General features: G+C 41.4%; 1 protein-coding gene across 5 annotated transcripts in view; it reads right to left on the minus strand.

Annotated features, from left to right (window-relative positions):
* The window catches only part of nhsl1b (NHS-like 1b), a 92,752-nt gene that overhangs the window by 20,592 nt on the left and 44,398 nt on the right, over positions 1-27,762 (minus strand). For 4 of the 5 annotated variants that reach the window (XM_066693877.1, XM_066693717.1, XM_066693800.1 and 1 more), the window contains exon 2: positions 2,126-2,278. In XM_066693877.1, the coding sequence (XP_066549974.1) occupies positions 2,126-2,278 (153 nt within the window). Of the gene's footprint in view, positions 1-2,125; positions 2,279-5,453; positions 5,720-27,762 lie in introns of those variants that run through there. The other variant, XM_066693956.1, reaches the window with a different exon arrangement.

Here is a 27,762-nt window from a genome sequence, read left to right on the forward strand (position 1 = left end):
TTCCCACAATATTTGTTTTAATCTAAACTGGGTGATTGTTATGTTACCATTCAGTGAACAAACAGGTACTGTTACAATATCTCTCAATCATTCACTGCGGATGATAAAGGAGTCATGGCAGATAACCTACTGGTAATGAAAAAGCTGCGATTAATTAGTTATGCCCTGATGTATTCGCTGTTAGGGAAATGAGATGCAAATGAAGAGAGAAGGCTGTGACTGCACAAGGAAATAAAGCTCATTTTGCAAATAAACAAAAGTATAAACACATACATCTTACTATCAGTCTGGCACCCACACCCCCTCCATCCTCTTTCACAGACTGTTTCGGGGGTCTGGAGGATGCTGATAGGAATAGATCTGTTTTTTATGCCCTTTAGGCCGGAGAGACATAGAAAACCCTCTCTCGTGCTGCCCCCACCCCCCCAGGACCAGCCTCTCTGATTAAATATTGATTGTATTTTGTGAACATGGAAATATCGAGCAGTTGGCTGCCTTTTTATCCCTGTTGTTTCTTCCTCTCTCATCCGACCCTCACACTTAGAGAACTGGTCAGCTGTAGAAGACACATTACTGTCAGTCTGTGTGAGTGGCTGAAAAATCAGGACTGCTGAAGATCCTGTGCCAATGTTTCTTTTCTTTTCTCTTTTCATTTTGTCTTTCCACACAAAGTGAGTGGAGTGGACACTGACCCTGATCCTCACAAATGTTTTGTATCTTACAAGTAAGATGCAATATTAAAAGCTACATTATTTGTTTTAGTTTTGTCTTTTCAGTGACAGAGGACTGTAGTTGAATCACTTCAGATGTAAAATTTCAAGGACGTTCATTCAGGTAGACACTATACAATATGCCAGAGAGCAGTACGACCACAAAAACTGATTAATACTACCAGGGTAATCGTTTCAAAGGATTAACTGAGGTGCAATACCAGTAAAAGGCCATATCCACAATATTCTCCAGAGCCCAATGGCTGATGTATAGTTTCTTACTGGTATTTCAAAAGATTGCTTGTACGGCATGATCATTGGCTGGGGATTGACGGGAGATCCCATTGTGGAATGGATAAAGGACACTATAAAGCAGCACCTCCACAACAAGGCCAACAATGATCTGTGATTAGCTAATTAAGAGCAGGGTTGTATCTGGCTAAAACTGCGCTGCCGTGTCATGCTCCGGTAAAGACGAGGGACACCTGCTGGGTGAAAAACGCCAGCCTGGGCTAAATGGAGAAGGTGCGCATATGGATCCCTGCTCATCTCTTTGTGCGATGACAGTGATCAGCAGTAATATTCTAGCGGGGCTTCGGATGAGTCAACTCTAGCAAGTCAGCTCTTGTCTGCTTATGCTGAAGCGATGGCTCATTGAGCCAAAAGACAACAACGCAAGGAACAATGAGTGAAAGGTCCCAGCTGGGAGAACAACAGAAAGGTATCTTTGTTGACATTAGAGCTCGAGACGCCTTTATTTTGATCTGTTCAACACAAAAGCCAAGTCAGTTGGCTGATAACATCCCTGTGGACTGGCCTGGTGTCTTCCCATGGTCAATTCAAAGTCAGGTGACCTTGAAACGGGAAACCATGTTGGCAAACGACAGCCATGAATTAAAAGCCTTGGCTTTCCTATCTGCCCTCTTTGATGCGCTGTCTACCTGCTCCACCTCTCCCCTTGTCCAATCCTCCAGCCTCAGGTAATGGTGGGCGTATGTGAGCAACACTGGAAAGTGTGTTCAGAGGAGCGTTCAGTACATCTATGAACTGAACAAATGCCGGACCAGTATATCAACAATATATGACCAAGACTGGTGGGATGACAGATGTGAAATGTATTATTTTTTGCGATAAACCCTTAAACTCACTTCAAAGGTTTTTCTTGAATTCCACAAAACAGGTGCTCAGACTCCAAAATCATTTCAGTCCGCACTTCAAAAGCATTAAAAAGTTAAAAGTAAATAAAAGCGCTTCTGTTTCGTCAAAACAGATTAAACTGTTAATCCTAGAAGTGGCACAAATCTTACACCTGAACAATGAGAAAATGTCTCGGCACTCTCGGTCTCAGTACTTTTCGTTATCCTATGCAATACTTATTTCAATAAAATAATTGTAAGGGATTCCTCCTCGCTTACCTCTCAGCACGGTCTTAAGGTTGACCTTGGCCTGCCGATGCAGGTCCTCCACGCAGGCCGGCCTGTGGGTGGGCAAGAAGACGTTCTCCTGCTGGTGCCAGGGGGCTGTGTAGTGCACTGTCCACTTGCTCTCATCATCCAGGTTAGACACCGCTGCCAGGGGAGGAAACACAAATTAGATTAGACTCAGACCAGGGGAGGAACAAGAATAACTACTGCCCAGTGCTCATTTAGCCTCAGTTATCCTCAATCCCATTCATTAATGCCTGCAAGCTCTCAAGCAACCCTAAAAATATCTGTCTTTCAAATTAGTTACTGAAAAGTAAATAAGTCATTGGGGGATGTGGTGGGCCTGTCGCCAGCCTGTCAGATCATGGACTGAATCGCTTTAGAGGACACTGCTGGTGGGAATCACAATCTAGGCAGGGAACAATCGTATGATTTACAGATTAATTGTGCATTAACCAAGGCAAATACTTCTCCCAGCAGACAGTGACAAAACCGCTTTCAAAAGCACCTCAGGCACCACCTGACCTGAGAAGGCTCAATCTTCAACTAATGCCGCATCTGTGGTGAGACTGCATAGTTAAGTGTTCAACTTGGTTTTTCATGACCTCCTTCAGCAGCACAATATCACAGCACTGGAGCGGTTGATACTCTGTTACACACTCTGCACACGGCTTCATGTAACACGTCCATTTAAGGATGATTTTGTCCAGGAACAGGCTGTGCACCGGGGGAGACTGGGCACTGAAGATGTGAACCTCCCTGCCTCAATCTATCAGTCATTCGGAGTCAGTGAATTGTAACAGTGGTTTTTCTTTGTCTTGGCTTAGCTTGCACTTCCTTTTTTGTTTGTTAATGAATTACAGTCTCCAATTATGTTCCTGTTTTTCACCTCAATTTGGAGGCACCAGTTACTGAACTTCTCTCAATGCTACAAAATCCATGCTGGCCCAGGAAGATATGCAAGCTTTCAAAGCCAATCGCTAGGTTTTGCCATGATACCTTCAACTCATTTATCACATCAATCACAGGATTTGGTGCAGAAGGAAAGACCGAAGACCCTGAACCTGCAGACACCAAAGGCATTGCACAGAGAGCGGAGTTGTTCTCCAGCCAGATACTGCCCAGCCACCTGCAGCAGAGGCAGCAGAGCAGTGCACTCTGGGAACTCATGGCATAACCTCATCCAGCCTATAGGATAAACAGTATCTCACCACAACATCAATCAATTATCTTGTGGCCTTTCTGCACCTCCATACAAGTTACTCCAAAAAGGACTTTGATGACACCGGGAACCCCCAGGTCATCTTCCAGCGAGCTCAAGAAAGAGAAGCTCAGATAACTTAGTGCAAGCAGCCACACGTGAACAGTGAGCTCAGACATGTTCAAGAAAAAATAAAATAGGGGGAAAAGAACAAAAGAGAGAAACAGGCAGCTAAGAAGGAAAAGTGCGTTTTCAGCACTAATCAGTGGATCAGCGCTTGTGCTTACAGTAAGACTCTGCAATCCATAACTCCCTGGCTGCCCGGTCATGGTACCCCTCAGCACAGAAATGCCCTGGGATGGACACATGCAGAGTGCTGCTCCCACTGGGAACCGATCGCACATCGATTCGTATTGACAGCTCCCTCAACAATCAATTGTGTCCGGTGTTGGAAAAAAATCAACTGATTGCATTTACATAAAAACTGTTTGTTTGAACAAAGTAAATACATGGTCTGGCCCTAAATAAATATAATATCGAGCAATAAGGTACAAGTGACTGCAGCATGGATTAGCGATCAGGGTGACTGATTATAGCTAATATAGAACATTATTATTTGACAATTGCTGTGTTGCCTTCTACTGTCAACTACAAAGATAACTGCACAAATACTCTCCACCATTCACATGCACTGAGCATACATTATTATTGTTATACCTCTATAGAGATCTACACACACAATTGTCTCTCACAATACCATACTACCCTAGAAGACTCAGCCCTATAATGAGGTATAATATACATACATACACAAACATGCTATATACATAATTACAGACATAACATCCATTATTATTCTGTATATTTAGCCCATTTGAAATAACACTGTTTTACTGTGATCTCTGTGGATTAGAGTCTTTAATACGAACAAACACCTGGAGGGTTCCCATCCAAGATTTCAAAGAGGAGACGGACAGTCCTGTTGTACTTGTTGTGGTTATTTATTGTAGTGCATATGTTTTAGTGTTTACTCTCCACGCCCTGTGTTTGTGCAGCTGTAATCAGTCTCTCCATCAACAAAGCTAGGAAACAAAACACCGCCGACTGAAAAGCTAAAAAAGCTATGGGATCAAACGGTTGTTTGTAGCATGTCCTGAACTGAGGAGGATATAGCAAATACTCAAAATTAAGAGAGACAAGAACTGGCTCACTGGGTCATAAAACAATTTCTAACCCACAATCTTTTTTTTTTTTGAGGGGGAGGGGGGCAGAATTAAATCATTCAATTTAACTGCATCCCCGTTTTTCAAAAAGGGGGGGTCAAATTGCCACATTTAAAAAAATGCACATGTCCCCCATGTGCTCTTTGCAGGTGAAATTGTACAAGACTGAGAGACTGAGTACATGAGAATGTCTTGGAACTGAAGTGTTTTGAAACTTAGCTAACAAAATGCAAACACAAAGTGTACACGATGCGAAAATTGTGAATTCTAAATACTCAGATTTCCCCCTGAATGTATTAATTGATCCTGAAATCCAATCCTAGGCATCTCAATTAATGGATAGTCTTGACTTGCTTTAATCATCTCACCAATTAGCAGTCATACTAAAATAAAAAGTAAACTCAGTACTACACCTTTTTAACAAGTTACCAAAATATGAGTCTTTAAATATTTTTAGCTGCTTAAATGACAAAAACAGACATGCAAAACAAACTTTAGTTTGGTCATCAGCATTTTCATGTTTCTAGTGATAACTTAAATCGAATACCTTCCACAAACAAGCTGTGCTCTGCAGAGATCTCCAAATCATACTTATTTAGAGTAACAATCTCAGCCTGGCTTTGCAGGTCCAGGAAAAACAGACACCCTCACACTGTCACTGTGGCACAAAGTGAACAGCCTTTGAAGTTATTAACCAGGAGAATGACTTCAGACACTGGATTCCCCTTCAGATACAGCCCCCAACTCATCGGCACAAAAGACTCGCCAAACTCAAGTAATCTGACCTCATTTTATCTGACCTGACCATCTTACTGCCAAGAAGAAATAAGAAATGCTCACCATGTGACCTTGAAAGATAAACCCCAAACAACAAAAATAACATCTGGTTGCTTACCTTTCTTCTTAAAGTATTTAATCACAGACTTCAGAGTGGTGCCGATAAACACCATGATTGCGTTTTTCTGTTCTCCTCCGCCTGCACAAGCACGCAGGAGTTGGCTATTGCTGAGGAGTCCTGTGTTCCCTGCAGCAGGCAAGGTGCAGTGAGAGTGTGGGGACCGCACCGAGCATGCAGCTCTAAGCCTGGCCAGCAGTCCCAATGAGGAGGACACAGACGCTTTGCAACATGATCCCTCTCAGCCGGGCCCAGCCTCTCGGCACAATGAGCTGGGAGGAAAAGCCCCCCACTGCAAAACAATCAGGCATCAGCAGCTCCGGGCTCCTAGGAGCTGCTCTTGTGTGTGTAATGCTCTGAACTTGCTGAACATTTAGATTTACTTAATGTGGATTCATTTCTGCATGATCTTCCTGGAGGTTTCGCCTGCTGCAAGGTCAGAAAACTGCTCTAACTTGTGTACTCCGTTCTTCTCTCTAACAATGCTGCCAACTGAGAGTATATCTATAATTAATTCATTGTACAAGGGTAGCCCCCTCCTCTCCCCCCCATTGCACGGTCCCAGCACCCCCCACCCCCCAAACTCACTCTTTGCTTTTTCTTTGCTGGGTAGTAAAAACTCACAAAAGGACCTCAATGTGGTTGCAAATGCTGCCTGAATTTCAGTGGGAAATTAACATTTGACACCTCAGCCTTGTCTGGCTCAATTCAGAGACTTTTATGCCCCACCAGTTAAAAAATTAACTTTCTAACACAGCAACTTATCAGACTAATTTTTATGTTTTTTATTTGTTTGTTTTTCAAATGTGACTCAACTCAAAAAAGCTCAGCGTTGTGCCATTGCCTGGCTTGCTGGGAGTTTGTCTGCAGTTAGACACGCTTCAAGCTAAAGTGGTGTTAATATATTCACATAGGAGGTGGTTCTAATTATAATAGTATTGTTCTCGTCTCTAGGAGGCTTGTCAACATCTCTGTCACTGAAGGAGGAGCGGGGGGGCAGAACTATTATAGCTTGCATATGCAATCAAGCACAACACAACTGCAAATCGCTGAAACAAAAGCTCTTAGAGGTTTTGAGGCTCTCTTTTACAGCTAATTGAGTCACACTCTTATTTTAGAGGTGTTCTGGTTTCAAAATGCTGTTATATGTTTGAATGAACAAAAAAAGCAATTACAAAATAATCAGGCCTGAACGGTTCCAACTCTACAGACACTCACACAGTGGGCGCACAATTCCACTCCAGGGCAGATCGTTCCCGAAGAAGAGTGTTACATCTCTCTAACGAGCCTCTTAACCTCTGTCCACTTAATTTCCCACAGCTTCCTCAAGCCAGGTAGTAGGCATTTTCACATCTATTGGCACCATAAAAAGTTTATAATCGGCCTTCCTCACATTGATACAGAGCATGTGGGTATATACTCAATAGTATTTAAAAAGTATGAAACTCATAGAAACACTAAAAAATCTGAGGTCTTTCAGAATTAATTACATTTACAAAACAGGTTTCAGTGGGTGTACTACAGGCTCAGAATTCAAATTTCTCCGCTTTATTAAAAAAAAAAAATACTAGTTTTGTTTTTTGCACAATACATACTCCTCCCTCTCTCAAGCCTTTGTAAACTTTTCTATGAAATCCAGGGGGAAATAAGAAAGTTTGGTTGTGTTTCTTTTTAATTTAAAGTAACAAAATCTTCAAAACCTGTCCAGGTGTTTTGTTCTTCATATGAAGCCCCCCATCTCTGTCAGTGCCATAAGAGGAAAAAAAAAAAAAAAAAAAAAACAGAGGGACCTTCATTTGAAATGATTCAAAATGATTGCAAGATCCTGTTGCCTCCCCTCCCCCCAAGCACAAGTCTTGGCTTTCCATCTGACCTGCTCCATTGTGTGGCGTGGGCTGGTCACCGGGATGCCGCCACTCTGAACAGAGATGCTGGCACACAAAGCCATTCGGTGGAGGGTTGGGAAGCCTTTCTTTCCACCAGACAAAAGTGAAACAAAACCATAGAAAAGGGGGCTCCACAGAGAGAGAGAGGGGAGCAGCACGTATTCAGGAGTCAGGCAAACCTTGTCCTGCAGACATCATCAGTGAAGTAATACACAGAGCCCTGAAAAGTCCAAATAGTAGAGACTGCTCAAGTGCGCTAGGGGGGTTAGAGTAAATGGGATCTGCCTTCCAAACCTGAACGGAAGACTGAATCCTGCTTTACAAGGGACCGAATGTGGAAAAGTTTCTATCAGTGCGAGCACGCAGTTGCTTTATGAGATTTAAAATACTTCTGTGAGGTATCGACTGATAAAATCGAGGGACCTGCTAGTTATAAGCGTTTGAGCTTCTTTGGAGCAGATGTGGATTCCTTCACAAAACTACAATCTGAACAATGAAACGGAAACAGCGAATAACATTGTATTATGTTTTAAGTTTAAAGTTAAAAGATCAGAACTGCAAATTTATAATAACCCCCTTTAATCGCAGACATGGGATGTTAACAGTCTGTGCTAGTCTTAACAAAGAAGCAACAACCACATCTACCACCAGATGAATAATCAAGTGCATCTTGTCATGGGATAAGTACCAGTGATACGTAGTAAGAAAAGTTTAAACCGGTGTAAACAGCTCTAAGAGCGGAATCGGTTTAGCACACAATCCCTGCACAAAGCACCGATTTCACTTCATGGAGCGCTGCCACGAACACAAGTCAATTAAAAAGCCTGCTTTGTGAGCTTAAGGCACTGTCCTTCAGATCCAGCATTGCAATTGCTGTAATAGCTGTGGGAATGCTAACGAGACTGCGCTCTTGTGCATGCACATTTGTGTGGATTTCATTTACATTGTTGTGTTTTTTTTTTTTTAATCTTATGCCTGAGACAAGCGAGGGGGTTGAATATGGTGCAGTTTTCTTCTATAAAAGAAAAATGTTAAATGAGAGAAAAGGTGAGGCGTATGTATATAGTGTAACAAAGCAGTTTTGCAGAAGGGATAATGTTTTTATGCCTGTTTAAACAATTCTATAGGGGAGTCCTAGCAATGCTTAACAAAGAAAAAAGTGGCTTTCTTTAAGAGGAGAGTCACTGACAAACATCAAACTGTTGAACTGGCCTTGCAATGCCCCACAGGTGCGGCTCCTACAGGAGACTATAGCCTCCAGCCCTGGAAGCATCTCGGCCACAGCAGACGTTACAATATCTCAGCAGGTCCAAGTACTTGGTTCATTTTAACTTAATGGCCAGTTAACCCAGGCTGCTCCTGTGGTGGTTTTGTTATTCGTTTAGAGGTTGACTGGGATGGGGGTCACTGAGGGTTAGAGGGCTCCAAGGTTGTTAGGGTCACGCTCCCTTGTTGTGCAGTAAGTCTCATGGGAGACGGCACCAATACGGTCAAGTAAGGCAAAGCCGTTGTTTACAATTGCTCTTCCCATGAGGCACAAAGACAACACTTTAAACCTTTTGCAAAAGGTTTGCATCGCTGTTTCAGGGGAGGGTGTATTTGGCCTGCAACAGCTCACACAACAATGGTCTATAGAAAAATAGTATTTTCTTAAATATATGTATTAATGTTATAACCTATGTTGGTAACTAATTAAATATCTAAATAATTCATAATGTGCGTGGGTTTTTTTTTTACAGATGGTTGGGACACCTGCTTTATTTTATTTTTAAATGCTCCTTCTATCAAGTGGACACATTAGAGTCTATCTGCCAATTATAAAAACATTAACACACATGCAAACTGCTACTGCTGTTATTGTTCATTATATAGCACATGAACAAACGTATGTCTGCCCCTTACAAAACACACAACAAAGAAATCGGGGATCTCAGAGGGAAAGTTATTTAAGGGAATGCCGCAGGGCAGTCATGGCAATCCCATCTGGATGGCCCATTGACAGACTGCATGAAGGTCATCCTCACCTTAAACACCCGCAGCGACTGCAGCCACCCCCCGGCCCACCCCAAACGAGGGCAGATTCCCAGGTGTCATTAAAGATTGAGAGTCGAGTGCTTACAGTTTAATAGAGCAATCCAGAGACCTTTTCTCCAACTGTATCTGACTCTGCATTCGCATAGATGATTAATGGGCCACGCCAAAGGATAGATGTGCCTGACTTGCATTATTCACTATGTAATGTCTGACCTTCAGTTATGGAGACAAACAATAAACAAGCAAACCCAAATAATCTGCTATAGAATCAAAAAATTGCAAAAATACTGTCATTTTCTTTTTTACTTTACGGTGAGGCACAGAAACTGATGATGCTAGACATCGTGGCTACAATGTTGTATGATTCATGAAGTACGTCATAGTGAATTTTTACAACATACACACGAATACAGTGACATTAAGTGTAGGAAGTGACTGCTATTCATCATTGGACTAAAAACAATATACAAAATATAAAGAATATAACATCCTTATTATAAAAATGTATTTGGGCTATAAGAAGTAGCCCATGGCGGAAGTAGTTACCTATAGTTTACCTTGCAGACCCTTCCAACTACCTCCTGCAGACCCACTGTTCTCCTGTACCAGACACGCTGGCATCTGCGATCAACTGCTTTTAAAACTAAAGTATTTAGCCATCTCTGGGGAGTGGCCCACAGACAGCCTCCATCAATAATGCAACACTCTCCGACTGTCCTCAGAGCAACATTCCCAATATTGATTCCTGAAATATGACCCAAGATATTGGGTTTACTCTGAGCATCACTGTTTCAGTGTAACTCCTCAAGTAGGGAGCTGAAAAAAATGGTTTTTGTATTATATGACACCAAGAGCCTGATTTTCCAAAGTTACACTAAGTGCAAGTAAATAAAGTACCATAGTCTTCAGTTTGCAGTTTTCCACTGGACGGTTTTCCATGTGAGTAGTGGAACTTCCTCATGTTTCAGTTTATACTATTAAAATATACCTTCCATGCACCATATTTGAGAATATATATGTTGTGAATCTAAATAAATCTGTAGTTTTGTGTATGGGCATACAGAACATAGGCCTATGTGTAGAAATTCAGATTTTCCACCTTTCTAGTGTATCATGAGAAGCAGCACTACACACAGATAATACATTTGCATTTGACAGCACTAGATTAAATAAGATTTAAAGACAATAAAGGGAATGTTCGAGGGCAACTGTACCCCCAAGAGAAATATAGAAAATAAACATGCTAGCATGCAAGGCAGTGAGCAGACATTGTGTCAAATGCAGGTTCATTTGCATTTAACTTCATTCATTAGGATATTGTATGTATTCAAGTACTCCTCTCATAAATTAAGTGCTCAAGCAATTACGGCAGAGTGTGAACAGCAATACACCATCAGAAGGTTGTGCCAACCCAAAGTGACAAATCATGCAACCTTTAATTGCTGTAATTTGGCATCTAATTGAGTTGCATTTACTTCAGTGCTGGTACATGTATTCAACTACAGGACTGACAATTTATTTTTTTCTATTCAAACACACTGATTCACTGTATGGAGATGTAAAGCTCCGAGATCGAAATGGACGAAATAGCTAGTGAAGTACTAAAGGTTTTCCGAAAGATCTGACCCCGTTTTCTGCCAGCTTTGTTGATCCTCTGGGCTCATTAGCTGCACAGAGCTGTAGAGGGGCTGGGAATGAGAAACGCATTCAGTGTGGTGGATTATTTTGCACCAGCAATTGGATTTAACAACTCAATAAGCAACTGAGAAGCAATGAACTTTCTGTGTCCTCCAGCTGGGAGAATCAATAGTATCCTTTAGGTTTATAAACCTGGCCTTGTGCTTCCTTAGTACAGTGCTGGACCAGGGACTAAGAAAAACTCTCTCGAAATAACACAAGGAAACCACACCAAAAATAACCCAGCACAGCTCTGAAGTTCTTGGCAGGTAACTAGGTTAGTCCCTTCTCCGCGTTTCTCACCAGACTATGGCCGCTACATCAGATTCCTCACCCTCTAATCCTACTGTGGCCTGGTCAACCTAACCTCAAGAAGCCAAGTAAGGAGGATAAACCCCAGTCTCGACACTAATCAATGCACGTGTTTTCTGTGATTCAGACCATGAATAATTTAGAATTAGCTTGCTGTGCAGGAACTGGATGCCTGACCAACACTATAAAGAGGGAACGTATCTCCCCTGCGCTGACCTCTCCGCACTGGCTCCCAGATTTAAAGAGGAACAAGAATACATTAGTCACTGATGAGGAAGTACTCGGAGGAATTCACTGATTTATGAAGAAATATGTACAATATGCAGTCCCAAGTGGGTCAGATGGTACAAGCATCAAGTGGTAGCATAGGGTGCTACAGTAGAGATAGAGCTGGTTCCTGTCTGGTAGCTCCAAATAAAGACGATATGAACAGAAAAAGCATTGTATAATAAAATCAAATAAAGGATATTTCTAAAATGAATTCACTGCATCCAATGGGTTAATTGTCCAGGGTAAGAAAATGGCCTACTGCCAGAAAGTGGTCAAGTAGATATCTCTTTCCCACTGACATGCTTGGAGCTGAAGGGTTTGAAGTATTCACAGAAACACGGCTCATTTCAAACAAACTCATTTCAGTGTCTCAGATATAAACTCTAGTGGCAACTTGCAGATAAGGCAGTGATGTCTGATACTGTCCTGGGCTACTTAGCCATGACCCCGGGCTGTTCTCATACACAAACAAAGGCCAGTTCAGGACAGAAATAACTCTAGAGCATTTTTGGTTGATGTATTGGAACTTGATGATACTACCCACACACTGTATCATGAATTGAGATTACTAAATCAGTAAAAAAAAAAAGGTCAAATGCATTAAAATGTGTGCAGGATCGTTCTGCAAAGATATACAACTACCATTACTTAATTAAATCATAGGTAGGGTAGTTCCCCTCACACACCCTGCTCTCCTTATTTAAAACTGTGCAAGATCCTCGTGTGCTATAAAGATGTATCAACCCGAAGCGTTCTGAAGCTCTTCCGAGGGGGGACGGACCTTTGGGAAAGAAGACATACGTATCTGTCAAGGGGTGAATACATAGCGGTTCGGCTCCTTTATTCATGAGAGTGAGAGATAGTGAGTTATTGCTAACCATATGCCCAGCCAGCCCTGTGTAGAACTGAGCCTAATTGAGCCGGTTTATCTTGTCAGAACCGCGGCAGTGAGCGCCGGCAGGGCTCAGCCACGCAGTCCGGCGGCCCATCAATTTAAGTGACAGAAATGTGTGGCACGGCACAGCGGCACATGGTTAATGCAATTGTGGAGAGCTCTCAGAGGAATATTTCGTTTGAATTAGCTGTCTGCTAAAAGCCACTTGCCCCCCCACCCCACCTCCCCCCATCTTTAGACACAGATGTCATATTTGAGTTATAAGTGTGGCATTAATTAATAAAGATTGGGGACTTAACTGTGACATGGTGCCACATGGGAGCCCCCTACAGCTTCCTAATGGGGCCGTCGACAAATGTGGCAATCAAGGACAGCTGAGAACGTCAAGACAGGATTTAAAGTAGTGTATTAATTGTTTTATTATGAGAATTATATTGGGAATTCACAATTTTCATTTCCTTTTTATAATCCCCCCGTTTAGAGTTTGGAAATGATTAACCGACTCACTTCTGCACTACAACAACTCATGCAAAAGAGGTGTAGGCACTTCAAATGTATTAGGAACCAGAACATTTCCCACAGATACTGATAAGTATATATCTACATTCTCATATGTATGACTATATGTAATACACAGATGACAACCCCCCCATTTCAAATAGTATTATATCTCAGACGTTTATTCATGGGAGCACTAAGCTGTTCAATAGGATCCTGCCGAGCTTTTCATACAAGTTCCTGTTCAGAAGCTGAAGATATTAGAGCCACTAATGGGGGGCGAAATGCTGACACCTTGTGTTGTAATTACACAACTGCACTCCACTACAAAAAGGTAAAGACAAATGCCAACAAGATGCAATGCATGCAATTTTGCAGTTTTGTTTTTAATTATCTTAACTGGTAGAGATCAATACTTATGATGTCAGAGAGGACACGTATCCATTATTGTTGTATTTATGTAATTTAATAATATTATCAATGTATAGGATTATAGGATAAACAAATCAAGATATTGTTCTTTGGGGTGAAATGTCCGTATGTATCAATATTGAGAAATATGTCCTCACCCCAGTTTTGGTGTTCAGATCTCTGGAAACTACAGTGGGCATTGGTGGGTCATGATACAGGAGCATACAAATAGCCACTTGGGAGCTACACCCCTAGGATAAGTCAGTCCATAGAATGAAATACAAGATGGGGGCACAAGATAATAAAACATATTTTTATAAAAACAAAAGAATGAAGAACAGAACTTGATCATGGTTCCAGAAAATGAAAAAGCTGAGAAGAGCATCTCACAGACGTCTGGTTAAGCCATCTGGCCGGGATTGCAAAGCCTGTTTGAAAAGCAATCAGCCAACTTAACCTAAATGAAGTGTTTGCTCTGCACACCGTATGGACTTCTCCGTATAAGGTAATTTGTCAATCCTATTAAGGCAACGGTTTGATTATCACCTCAAATCCCTCAAGCGATGATGTTTGCGAGAGAGGGAGAAAAAAAAAAAAAAGATGTGAGAAAGAAGCCCTTCAGCCCCATTCAACTCAGGCAGCTCAAGTGCATGTGACTCCATCTACTAATAGACTCGACTGGTCAGCGCCCTAAACAAAGACTGATAAGCCAAAAGTGTTGGAGCTCTGGAAAAGATGCTGTTTCAGTCTGGGCAATATCCTCTGCAGTCTGTCAGCAAGCTTCCCCATAGAGTGGCCAAAAATCTGCCGAGTCTGGTTAGATGGGTTCAAAGCTAGACTATTTTCTTGGCTTTACTGTGAAAGAGCTCCCCCTATAGCTAGGCTGCTGTAATCCTGTTGTGTCAGTCCTCCATCTTATGTCCAACTGTTTATAGTTTTCAGGAGCGCATGATTGAAGTAACAGTGTATCCAAATTTGTAATAAATAATAATAATACATCTACAGTATACCCTACAGTACAATATACCTACAGTATATTTTCTTCTACATTGATCACTTATGTAAAATATTTAGTCCCTGACGTCACTTCCACCTGGCAATGAAAGACAGCTGCACCTGTGACACTGTCTACGCACCTCCACCTGAGCCCTGGATCAGAACTAAATGGATTTCAATTATGTTCATGTCTGAACACACACAATTCAATTACTCATTAACCAGCATGATCGAGAAGACAAGGCTAAAAGGGTCTTAAATCCAAATCGCACGGGACTACAAATCAGGGGGTCCCCAGAGCTGGTCAGAAACAGAGACATTAACCTCCCAGACACGGACTCATTTCACACAGGGAAACGAAATACCAAACTATGGCCAGAGAAGATGCTTTTGCATGTGATCTGGAAACAAATCGGGTGCTCACAGGTTACAATTACGATACAAAAATAAACACAAAACATAGCAGGAACTATTTCCATCTGCATCTTTCCCCTTATTCATGCAGTTTTTCCACACATTATTAAAATACAGTTTGCGTATTCAGTGGATGCTAATGCAGCCATCATATTTTAAGCCGTGTATAATTTCCCTCAATGTCTTACACAACAGACCTTGTTTTCTTTTATTTATTAAAAACAAATCTAAATCGAATTAGCTAAGTGCTGCTGATTGAATTAAATATGTCTCACAAGCCTCTTAAGTGGTACCCCAGTTGAAGCAGGAACTCATCCATTACAGATGACCACTGGCGTCCTGCTATTGGCAGCCATGCCCTGCCTTATCTAAAGCTTCCTGTTCTCTCAGACCCAGCCCTGGTACGCTGTTTCTTGTTCTTATCATTAAACTAAGCTTTTCACTCTTATTCAAATGACGGCTATAGTGCATTGTTTCCTTATGATATAGAGGTAGGTAGGTTGTAGGTGTAGGTTTTACTTCATTAAATCTACAAAGACTAATGTTTGTTCAGCAGTCAGATAATACTGAAGAATTGTTGACACACACACTGTCCATCAGATTACACTTGTTTTGAAACGGGCAGTCCTAGGAACAGGGAGCGGTGCTAAAGGTGCTTTTTTCAAATCTCCTTTCTGAAACATCAAAAGATTTAATCTTGTCTGTAACTCAATTGTCTCTTGCCGTCTTTTCATTTTGATAAATACTTCAGTAAATGGGGAGAAAACTTTGCTGTAGTTGAGAGTGAACCTGTTTGTGAATCACCCTGTAAGTGACTTTTCAAACTATACAACCTCCTGCCCATTGTGCTCATTGTAGTTCCTGTATTCTTGTGCAAATAGAAACTGCACAAAGGCAAAGTACATTAAATACATTTCATCTTCAGACTTTTGCACAATTTGTTAGCTTAGATGAACATTTAAATTCCTTTGCATACAATTACACCTTGTTTCTATATTTAACTATATGTAACTATATTTAAAATGAAGAGTGACATTGTTTTTTTTTTTTTGCAGCTCGTCCTGAAGGACTCACTTTAATGAATGGCAAGAATTGTTATTGTATTTATATTGACACAGCAGATGAGGTTGAATGAGCCATTTGGACATCAACTCCATATGACAACAATCCACTTCCTGACACAGATACAGGTACACATTAAAAGCAGTGTAATTGATGGCAGTTTCCCATAAAGCTGAAGCTGAAACAAACTTGCACAATCATGATAAAGTAATAAACTGGGAATTTAAACTGGCAGGTGATTCCATCTTTCTTGTTTGGTTTTAACATTAATTTAGATTGCTGGATACACAGAAGGTGTGACTCTCTCATGTTGTGATCTCCAGTTTTTAAAACAGGATGGGTCACTACTCTAAGACAGAAGCGGAATAACAACTCCATTAAATCAATAGATTGATTAAAAAAAAGAGAAACACCATCTCCCAGGCCCTCTCAGCTGGAGCGGCCCTGTGTTGCTTCCTTTTGTCTTCCCCACAGAGGAAGCACACGGGGAGATTTTCAAAAGAAAAGAAAATGCTTCGAATCTGTTTGAATTCCTCGAATGTGGCGACAATGTGGCATTGTCAGTTGTGCAGAGCACAGAGCTAATCAGACAGAACACAGACAACTCCCCTTTGTGCGCGCTTGAATGGCAGGGAATTGTGCCGTGCTCCGGGGATTCAAAAAGAAGAATTTGCATATGCTAACAGATTAGCGTTGGTAATGCACTGGGATACAGGGTCTAAAGCATTTAGAGTACAGGGCACATAAATGGTGGGTTTAAGTAAAAATACATATGGATAGTACTTGTTCATTTTCCCATACAGAGGTGGGTCCTATTTGCTTTATTTAGTTGTAAATCAGGTTATAATCTATTTACCTGGTTTAGAACAAAAATAGAGCACATAGGTGTGTGTGTGTGTATATATATATATATATATATATATATATATATATACACACACTCACCTAAATGATTATTAGGAACACCATACTAATACTGTGTTTGACCCCCTTTCGCCTTCAGAACTGCCTTAATTCTACGTGGCATTGATTCAACAAGGTGTTGAAAGCATTCTTTAGAAATGTTGGCCCATATTGATAGGATAGCATCTTGCAGTTGATGGAGATTTGTGGGATGCACTTCCAGGGCACGAAGCTCCCGTTCCACCACATCCCAAAGATGCTCTATTGGGTTGAGATCTGGTGACTGTGGGGGCCAGTTTAGTACAGTGAACTCATTGTCATGTTCAAGAAACCAATTTGAAATGATTCGACCTTTGTGACATGGTGCATTATCCTGCTGGAAGTAGCCATCAGAGGATGGGTACATGGTGGTCATAAAGGGATGGACATGGTCAGAAACAATGCTCAGGTAGGCCGTGGCATTTAAACGATGCCCAATTGGCACTAAGGGGCCTAAAGTGTGCCAAGAAAACATCCCCCACACCATTACACCACCACCACCAGCCTGCACAGTGATAACAAGGCATGATGGATCCATGTTCTCATTCTGTTTACGCCAAATTCTGACTCTACCATCTGAATGTCTCAACAGAAATCGAGACTCATCAGACCAGGCAACATTTTTCCAGTCTTCAACTGTCCAATTTTGGTGAGCTTGTGCAAATTGTAGCCTCTTTGTCCTATTTGTAGTGGAGATGAGTGGTCCCCGGTGGGGTCTTCTGCTGTTGTAGCCCATCCGCCTCAAGGTTGTACGTGTTGTGGCTTCACAAATGCTTTGCTGCATACCTCGGTTGTAACGAGTGGTTATTTCAGTCAAAGTTGCTCTTCTATCAGCTTGAATCAGTCGGCCCATTCTCCTCTGACCTCTAGCATCAACAAGGCATTTTCGCCCACAGGACTGCCGCATACTGGATGTTTTTCCCTTTTCACACCATTCTTTGTAAACCCTAGAAATGGTTGTGCGTGAAAATCCCAGTAACTGAGCAGATTGTGAAATACTCAGACCGGCCCGTCTGGCACCAACAACCATGCCACGCTCAAAATTGCTTAAATCACCTTTCTTTCCCATTCAGACATTCAGTTTGGAGTTCAGGAGATTGTCTTGACCAGGACCACACCCCTAAATGCATTGAAGCAACTGCCATGTGATTGGTTGGTTAGATAATTGCATTAATGAGAAATTGAACAGGTGTTCCTAATAATCCTTTAGGTGAGTGTATATATATATACACACACACAGTATAATGTTCTCAGTGAGGTGTAATTGAATACCCCTGTGTTGTCTACTATAGTTTGACACAATACCAGCGCTGTGGTTTTGTCCACACAGAGAAAACAGACACTAGGTAAAGGAATTAATTAATGTGCGCACATGTATGTATGTATATATATATATATATATGAGTGTACATAATCAGAATATATTGCCTTTCATTTTATTTGAATATGTCTATAAAAAAATAGAATCCCATTTTAATTATAACATATTAATCACTATGTTTAGATCTATAAAGACAACTTTTCTGTTGGGTTTAAATACATTATATTATATATTTACAGCACACTATATTTTAGGTAGGGTGAGGGAATGGGGGCAATTATGTAAGCGCTATTCAGTTATTACCAGCTTCTTAAGTCCATGGTTGTGGGATGCATGGCTCTCTTATACCTCAGTGAGCGGTGGGCCTGTGAGCCCAGCTGTCCGTCTGTGTGAAGCGCTTCAGAGACAGAGGGGCCGGTCTAACAAAGAGAGACAGCTGAGACCGCCCGCATAGCAACCAACACCCACCAACCCACACACACACACAGACGAGAGCATCAATACCACTTTGACATGTTGAAAAAACACTAAGATCACCCTGCGACAAACCCACCAACAGCCAGAATCCTACTGCTGCCACCAAACCATTATGCGCCAACAACGTAAACAGAGTCTCCTTGAAAGATTACATACATTAACTACAAAATGTGGGGTTAAGAAGTTCGGAAGGAATTTCCCATATTTGTTTTGTACCATGTTTTCAACTTTGAATAAAGCCTGAGAAAATAATAAATTGAAGTAAATGAAAGGCTGCTATACACAAATTGTAGCCTATACTTTACTAAGAATATAGATTGGCAGGATTTTTTTTAAATTTCATATAAACAATGTTATTTACAATTTTTGATTTCTGACCGCAACGAACATCTCTCGGGATCACTGCTCTTCAGGGTGAGGCAGGGAGAGTAGGCCGCTGTGTTAAGAAGGCCTTCAGGCTACTGAAATTGGGTCAACGAAGAGATATTAATAAACATGTATGGCAACAAAACAACAATTTCATCAGTTTCAGCTGCTGTTTTATGTGCTTATGTAATCCACTTACAAAAAAAAAGAGGATATGGTGCACTTGGATTTCAATGTTCAGCAGTCTTACATGACAAACCAAAGCCCCACTTATTACAGCATAACACAGACTCAGAAAACAACACAGCTGGGAAGTGCGGCGGTAAGCCTGGAATATCCACTGAAAAAGCATCACCGACTGGATGAGAGTATCTGATGATGATATAAAGTCATCAGATGTAACTTAGTGAGGCTTAAACTTATCCAATATGAATGTATTAGAATGCAGCTGAGGACAGACGTTTCACCCCTTTTCCAAGTGATATGGAGTGGAAATTAATCTGTTTTAGCATAGACAGGACAAATGTTTATTTGCTGTGCCTGTATTGATCATTTAGCTGCTGTACATTAAAGGGTATAAAGGAGTATTTGATTCTTCCTCAACATGCAGCTTCCAGTGTCTCAAACTGATCAGACACAACATCAACAGACTGTAGGCTGGTGCACAGTTAACTCAAATAGACTCAGCTATGTTACATTTGTGTATTGCATAGAGAATAAATCTAGCTCTGTCACATTGTATTTTTTTGTTTTTACATCACACCCTCTGTCATCTTCAGCTAAGATGAACACTGACTACTATGAAAGTGTAAGTGACACGTGTTCTTTATACAAGCAGATAAAAGCACATACAGGAGAATTAAACTTTTCTGAACCGTTCAGTACTGATGATAAATAGCCAAGCCAAGACTTTTTTGCTGAATCATGATAACAAGTGACTATTGTCACAGGTATAGGAGGCATAAAAGACAGATCTCCAATAAGCAACACTGAAACAACAAACCACAAAAGCATGATGCTGACCCTTCACAGCACAGACCCTCCCTCCAGAATACAACCCTCACAGATTATGTTCATTAAAAGAAACCTTGTTCAAAAAGCAATTAGTTTGTAGTATTCCCCCCCCCCCACTACAGAAGCCACTAATTCTAAAGTACAAACTGACACCTACAAGCCTAGGTGACTAGAATTAGCCCATCGGCATCAATCAGTCAAAGCTTTGGTAACAAACCAAAAAGAAAAGTGTCAGAGCAGTACAGACGCACGGTATGAAACAAGCATCACTGTGTGACCTGCACGTTTCTTTTCTCTCCTCAGCACTGTACCTGGCACAGGTTTATGGGTCCACAGGGAAGTGGGTTCCTGGCTCCCAGGATGCAGCAGTCGCCTGCGGACGCGGCCCTGCGGTTTGGGCTGGATGTTCCCCATTTTGTGAGTGTAGAGGGGCAGCAGCTCCTCCTCATCCTCATAGTAAGCCCGGTGCCAGCAGCTCACCACCGGCTCTGAGGAGAGGCAATGCACGTATGCGATCATAGTGCTTTCCGGCCGGGGCCTTTCTCTGCGGGGGCAGGGTGGACCCCTTCCCCCCTCTGCCGTGCTTCTCTGCTCCCCAGTGGATATCTCAAAAGAAAGGGAGGGGCCTGGCCATACCTCCCTGGGGATCCCTGAAGGGACTCTGCCAACTCAGACCAGCCCTGCTGCAATTCAAACTCATTGATTTTCTGCCAAGAGGAGGACAGCCTGGATGACCAGTCAAGCACTTCCAAAAAGATTCCCCCCAAAAAAAGAGAGAAAGAAAAAGTGTCCACAATTTTGGTATTTTTTTCCTCTGGAGTTTCTTTGAAATTCCAAGGTCCTTTTATATATATATATATAAAAAAAAAGTATCCTTGAGAAATCAGAAAAGAAAGAGGTAGGGTAGGGTGCAGAGGGATAAAAGGAGGAGGAACAAGGACTTCAGGTCTTTAGTGGAATCTGTGGAAATGAATAAATGAGGCCCTGGCACAAAAGGCTCCTCTCCGCAGGCTTCGGCGAGCAGCTCTGAAGCAGCTTTGTTTCTGCAGAACCCTCTTGCGAGCTCCTGCTCCTTCCCCTCTAATCCTCTCACCCGGATTATCCAGCCAAGTCCCCATGATGAGCCAGGCTGGCCTCACCGCTGCAGATGGTGACCATTCGGAAGGTAATTAAACAGCACAGATGCCCACAAACATATTTGTTTGCGTTACTGCTTTCTTTCCCTGTCCCCAACAGAACAGGAAAACAACAGCTCAGCAGCAAAACCAAGGAAGGAGACTGCAAAACAAGAATGTTCCGCAGTTGTAGAAACATAAACTGAAGTATCTTGCATTCATTTCAGGTCTTCATCCGGTCTTAGTGTTAACATTCCAACAGGCACAATGCACACTTAAAGCAGGAATATTAGAAATGCATATTCAAAGTGGCACAAAGTGAATTTCTCCACATTAATTGAATCAGGCCAGTTGGGCAGGATTTTCTCTGTTCACTGAGAAGCTGCTAAGATAAAGACTGCACTGACTGGAACTACCTACTGGGCGGCATCCTGGCATCAGCAACCTGCCACCTCCACTTCATCCCAAAACTGCTCACACTATTCTCCATTGCCCAGCAATTGCAGCTCGTATTCCAGTTCGAGGCCATAGTTCTTGTTTACTGCCATCTTGACCAACCACCTCCAGACTCTCCTCTCCCCCCACACCCCCTCCAGACCACTTGGGGACCAGCCATAGCTCTCGCTTGGTTTCCTGCCTCCAGAGCTGGCTCTTCCTGCACCCTCACTCTCAAGTGGTGGACTGACCCACCCACTAAGATCAGGACCACCCAGCCCCTGACCACCGTTCAACATCTGGTCAAGACACACCTGTTCAGACAGCACCTGTTATACTTCAGTGCTCTCCTACTGTAGGACATGCTCAACCTTCAATGCACTTTCTAACTGGCACAGATCTGCTCCCCACACTAATGCTCCTTATTATTGATCCTTTAAGTTTGTTTTCTTTTATTTTTATTTATAAATCACCTCACCTGTATCTGCTTGTGGCACTGATGTATTAATTACCTATCTCGCTTTTACTTGAAGTACCACTTCTCAGACTTGCACTGTATTCTGTACTTCATCGTAGTTTATTTGACTTCAATTAGCACTTATATTGTACACTATTTATTTTTCACTCATTGTAGAGTCTATTGTGAAATAGACAATATAGGGCATATTTTATGACAACAATAAGTTACCCTGCGTAAGAGCTTCTGCTAAGAAGAAAAAATAAAACAATACTACCAATAATGTATTTTAAAGGTCTTACAGGTACCTTTAATAAAATGGAAAAATAATTGAGTATCATTACAACTAAGTCTGTGGTCATTAAGGTAATTTATTTCATTATTTTGTTTATTAATCAACAACTACACAAAACAAATACATTTTAACCAAAAGGCCAGCTCTGGCATACTTATAAAAATGGAAATGTGCACTGTACAGTGACACAGGATATTAAAATAAGCAGGGAAACTACAAGATCTTTAGAAACAGCACTGGAGTGATTATGATTAAAATGTGTAGCCTCTTTAAGATGAATGTCCAAACCCCAGCCCATTACCAGCACTGCCCAGTAAAACATATACAGAAGAAGAAAAATCGGCAACAGCGCCATCTCATGGCAAACAGGGGGAGCTCGTTCTGCAAAGCCAGACAGGAACAGATGGAGGGAAATCTTTAACCATCCCACACTGAAGTGTCTATGAAAAGATCAAGGAGGTTTTAATGCTGTAAGCTTGCAAGTGGCTTTTTCATTTCAGAGCATGTTGTGCGCACATGCGGGAAAGCTGGTCAGAAGGAGGAGAGGGATAATCGGCACTGCGTATCAGCCCGGCCTATTCTGAAATTTCACTTCAAGTCTGCAGCAGCACTGATACCCCACATTAAATTTAATGTGCGTTACTTGATTATGCAGACCAAACACACACAACCCTGAACTCTGATTTAATGCGGTCATATAAGGCCACACTTTTTGTTTATTAAAGATTAGTGCTGAAGGATAAAATATATGAATTAATATAAAAATATTAATCACTTGGTACATTTGTTTTCGTTTTCAGATATAAAATCATCTACATCCAGATAAATGCCCCTCTAAAACTCCCATATTTTAATAGTATGCACAAAATAATGCCCCACGTTTTACTTATTTTGTACCAAATAAACCGTTCAGGATTTAGCCAATAAGCCCAGCACCTTCAGCCAAGTAGTCCAAGCTTGGTCGCAAATAGATTGTCCAAAATGATTAAAGTCTCAGGAACATATCCAACTCTAGCACCCAATGTATAATAGAGCACCAAACCAATGGTGTTTATAGTCCATCCTAACATCCCAAGCCAACAGAAACAGTGTGGAATGAACTGAACTATTGATTCTGGAAAGAGAAGAGGAAATGTCAGTGTCAGTGACAGCTTCCCCACAGTGTTTTATGCGAGTGTGAACGTAATGTAATGAAGTGGGTCAGAAGGGTCCCCTGAGACTCGGTTTTCCCCCCTGTGCCATTACGTTCCTTTCATTGAGAAGTTCAGGAGCGTTCACCCAAGAGCTGTCAAGCAAGCAAACAGCAGAGCTAGGCCAGCTGTGCCAATTTAAATCAGGGGGAGGTTTGGCTACAGAAAGAAAAAGCAGGGATCTCACACAAACAGAGGCTGCATAGGTGCTGCCAAGAACAAAATCCCCCAACAGTTTGCTGGACTCTATAAAGCCTCTTGCTAAGGTTATAATTTCCAGGACACACAATAGATCAGCTACTTAAGTTAGCAGACATAAAAAAAAAACCTCATGAGGAAGACAGATCTAGGAGTGCCCTGGGGACAGAGAAACTAAAAGAGTTAGTGTGTGTTAGCAGATAAGACAGCTGAGTTTCAAGCCTTTATTTTTGTACAGCAGTAAACACCTGATGGATCGCTCGTCATCTTGAAATATTTTACCTTTCAGTCTGGAAGATGTGCACCACAGCTCTGCAATATTGGCCGTGGTCAAGCAGAGGCTCCTATTACCTTAACGTAATCAACTAACAAAACAAAGAGCTGAGCAGCTGTTCTGTGAGATGCAATCAGTCTGAAGGTCCGTGAATCATATATCGCAGCACCACGGGCAACGCAGCAACAGGCTGCAGCAGAATCACTCACTATGGGGAAGGCTAGGCTGTGTGCCAAGGGCAGGGAGATTAATCCAGCTGTTACATTACAATCTGCTTAACTCCGATCCCTGGCCGTGTTTCAGCAACTGAAACAAAATACAGTCTCTCTTTCACAATTTTTTTTTCTCCCTCTCTTTTTCTTTTTGCTGTTGTTTTTCTCATCTGTAAACACTTATCCAGATCCCTGGCTACACCACTTGGAGCAACTGACAGTTTCATAGATCAAAGGGAAAAGAGAAACAAAAAAGTTTATAATATTGCTGCTCTTGATTGAGCTGCCGCCTAACACAGCCTTCGCAATCATGCAATGTAACGGACAACCAAAACCAGGTGACCTTTATCAACCACTTCGTGCCAAGTTGATCTTATGAAAGATGTCCGGGAATGGTATGAGAGAAGTGATTTGGCTACAATGATTTTCACTGCCTATGCAAGGCTGCAATTTGGGGGAATGCACATGAACACTAAGTACAAATACAAAACACTGTAGACTTAATGTTTATTTATTTATAACCATTTTTCGGTTTGTTTTATACCCTCACAAAATGTGGAATATTCCAAACGTTTATTACTTTATTATAGTTTACTATTTTTTTGGTTAACATTGAGAGGCAAACTGGTATAACATGCAGCACACACATGCCAGCGATTGAACATGTGGTAAGAGCAGCCACAAGACTGACCCTGGCCCTGAATGTTCCTACGTGGGTGTCTGGTGATCTGGAGCCATCAAATTACACTTCTGCTTTTGACAAGCCAAGGCTTAAGTTTAAAATTTGTAGTGGGGTAAGGACTAAAGGGAAAAATAATTAGCACAAAGCACAGTTTATAATCTTCAGTGTCACTTCTAGTTTTGAGCACTTAATTTCCTTTATTCCGAAAGCCCATAATGTGAGATGAGACCCAGTTCTCAGGTTGTGTGTCCTACAGCGCATCAAGCATGCGGTTCCAGAAGCTCACTGCAAACTCGAGAAGGGCGTGTTGCACATTAATATGTTGCCAGGATAGCAAAGCCACACCTAGGCCAGTTAAAGTCCCATGATGTTGGGAACATCAGCTGCTAGAGAAATTGGAGAGAGCCATATTGATTTCCTGTTTTGTCAGAGCTATATTGCAGCATCCTGACAGGCCTAATAGTTAGTACACAACAGGGGTGGGGAAAAACACAGCATACAACTCCTTTACATTTTTTATTTACAATTTACAATTCAGCCTACATCAACAATTGCCATACAACAGCTGCTTCAAAGTTTAAAGTACTTAGACACTGACAAAGAATCTGTGGAGCGGAGCATTTGAAATACATGCTTTAAGAAGGGGTTGGGGTGGAGATTCAATTGATCTTGTAGTTTGAGTTATTTTTTTTGGCAGGAGAGTAAAAGATAAAAGCTTGTTTTATAAAAAGGTAACTGACATCTATTGGAAAAGGGAAAATGATCAAAAGGCCCTTATAGTTTGTGTGTCAAAATGTTCACTGGACACGTTTCTTAAGAACCCTTTGTAATCCAAGTCTTCGCTGCATGTATTCAGTTTGGAAACCAATGAAAATATTTAGTTAGAATACACAAACATGGAAAGTTGCACTGAGAAATTGGGAAATCTAACCAAATCCAGATGAAATGACTCATGGCTGTGTGGTGAAGTCTTCTACGAGAAGCAGACACAGCTGAGTGATATATCAACACACAAGACAACTTCATACTGGAAAGGGAAATAAACAAGGGCATTTATTTACCAAACCAAAACTTAATCAAACTGAAAACGGATTACAGACGTATTCATTTCTGCACATGGGGTCCAATTGTTCCTTACAATCAGCACAAATTCAATTTAGAAACAGTTCTCTCTTGATTAGGACCGTCTATTTTCTACTGCATTGAACTCTAAAAATTGAGGATGTTTGGAAACGAGCAACTGAAGTCAACAGTTAAGTTTTAAATTTTCTGATTTCAAATGTTTTTTTGTTTTGTTTTGTTGAAAACATCACCCGTGTTAATCTGTCTGAGCACCACAATGCCCTGTCTTGTCTTTTGTAATTGCTTTTCAGACCGGAAAGCGTAATTCCCAGGTACAGCTCCTGAAACGCCAGACTGATAGTACTACATCATGAGTCACTATTATGAAAGAGTCAGAAGCAAAGCAAGATCACCTCAGCTGTACAATTTTACTCTTCTTTGTGAAAACTGCAAAGCTTAGGCCTGCCTGGCAGTAAATCTTGAAACAAACGTTTTGCACGAAATAACCATTATAAACAGTTTGTTGTGAGAAGTATTTACTTCATTTGAACAGTGATTTATTTAGTTATTTATTTAGACTGCTACTCCGTAGAAATCAATGGAGACAAATCGAGTTTCTTTCACTGTGTCTTATTACACAAAACGATACCATCAACACCTTTTACAAATGTTATTAAAGTCTTGTAAACAGTCTAGGGCAGTAAATCACAGCGAAGTCAGGGGAAAGCACATTTAAATAAATTAATGCATCAAAATGAGGACATGTAATAAGATAACTAGGGTTGTTTTTGCTGGAGCATAATTATGTAAAGCTTTATATTTGCAAGCAGGGTGTAAAGTGTGAGGTGTTGCTAGTTAAGTGTTAAAACTGAGCCCTACATTAAGGACACACCCTGAGGCCGAGTGTGAACTGGTGGGGCCTTGTTAGCACAACCACATGCGCTACAGAGGCGGCTCTCCCCAAAGCCAATCTGCTTCATATTCACCACATTTGTGTTTCACCCGAAAGCCTGCCAAGAACAGAATCTGAAGAATGCTCTCATGGAGCAGCGCACACGCAAGACAAATGGCAACCAGGCCACGGGGATTGGGAAGCTAGCATATCTAGTAAGAAGCATGAGGGGCAAGTCTACTGCAACCCTCCTCCCCAACATCCCCGCCTATTTTAGGACCATAAAAACGAGGAGTGCACAGGACAGCTGCACAAGTTTGTTGTTTTTGTAATACACAATAAGAAGAGGTGAATAGAATACAAAATATATATTTTTACCCATTTGGCAGTTGTTTCTGCCAAAACATTTCTGCCTTGATCGTTTTTTCTTGAGTAGTTCCATCTGATTTTTAGTTTTGCAGTTACAATGTAGTCCCTTTTTGGTTTTGCTTAGCCCAAACCACAGTTGGCCGTGTGACTCGTAGGGATTTACTAAGTGGTGATAAAACTATTGCTTTGGTACGTATCCAGAGGGAATTACAAGAGGATTTGTGTAGGGCTGGATTTGTGTTAATTAATGTGTAATTGCATTTGCTTTGTTAAACGCTAAGCTAATACAGCTAGTGATGGATCAGAATTGATGTAGGAATACCTAGCAAAGTGATGCAGCTCATGTTGCACTGTTGTCATTTCTGGACAGGCAATTTTCTGCTCCACACTGATTGGTATAAAGAGGCAAAATGAAATCTAAAAATAAAATAAGATAAGAAAAGACAGAAGAATGCCTCCTAAGTAATTGCATTGAAAAGACTGCAGTAAAGGCCCATTTCACTGTAGTGGTTGTCCTGTACAGTAAGCAGTAGCAGCTCAACAGCACTCGACA

Source organism: Amia ocellicauda, chromosome 1 (genome assembly GCF_036373705.1).
Source record: "Amia ocellicauda isolate fAmiCal2 chromosome 1, fAmiCal2.hap1, whole genome shotgun sequence".
NCBI classification, from domain to species: Eukaryota; Metazoa; Chordata; class Actinopteri; order Amiiformes; family Amiidae; genus Amia; species Amia ocellicauda.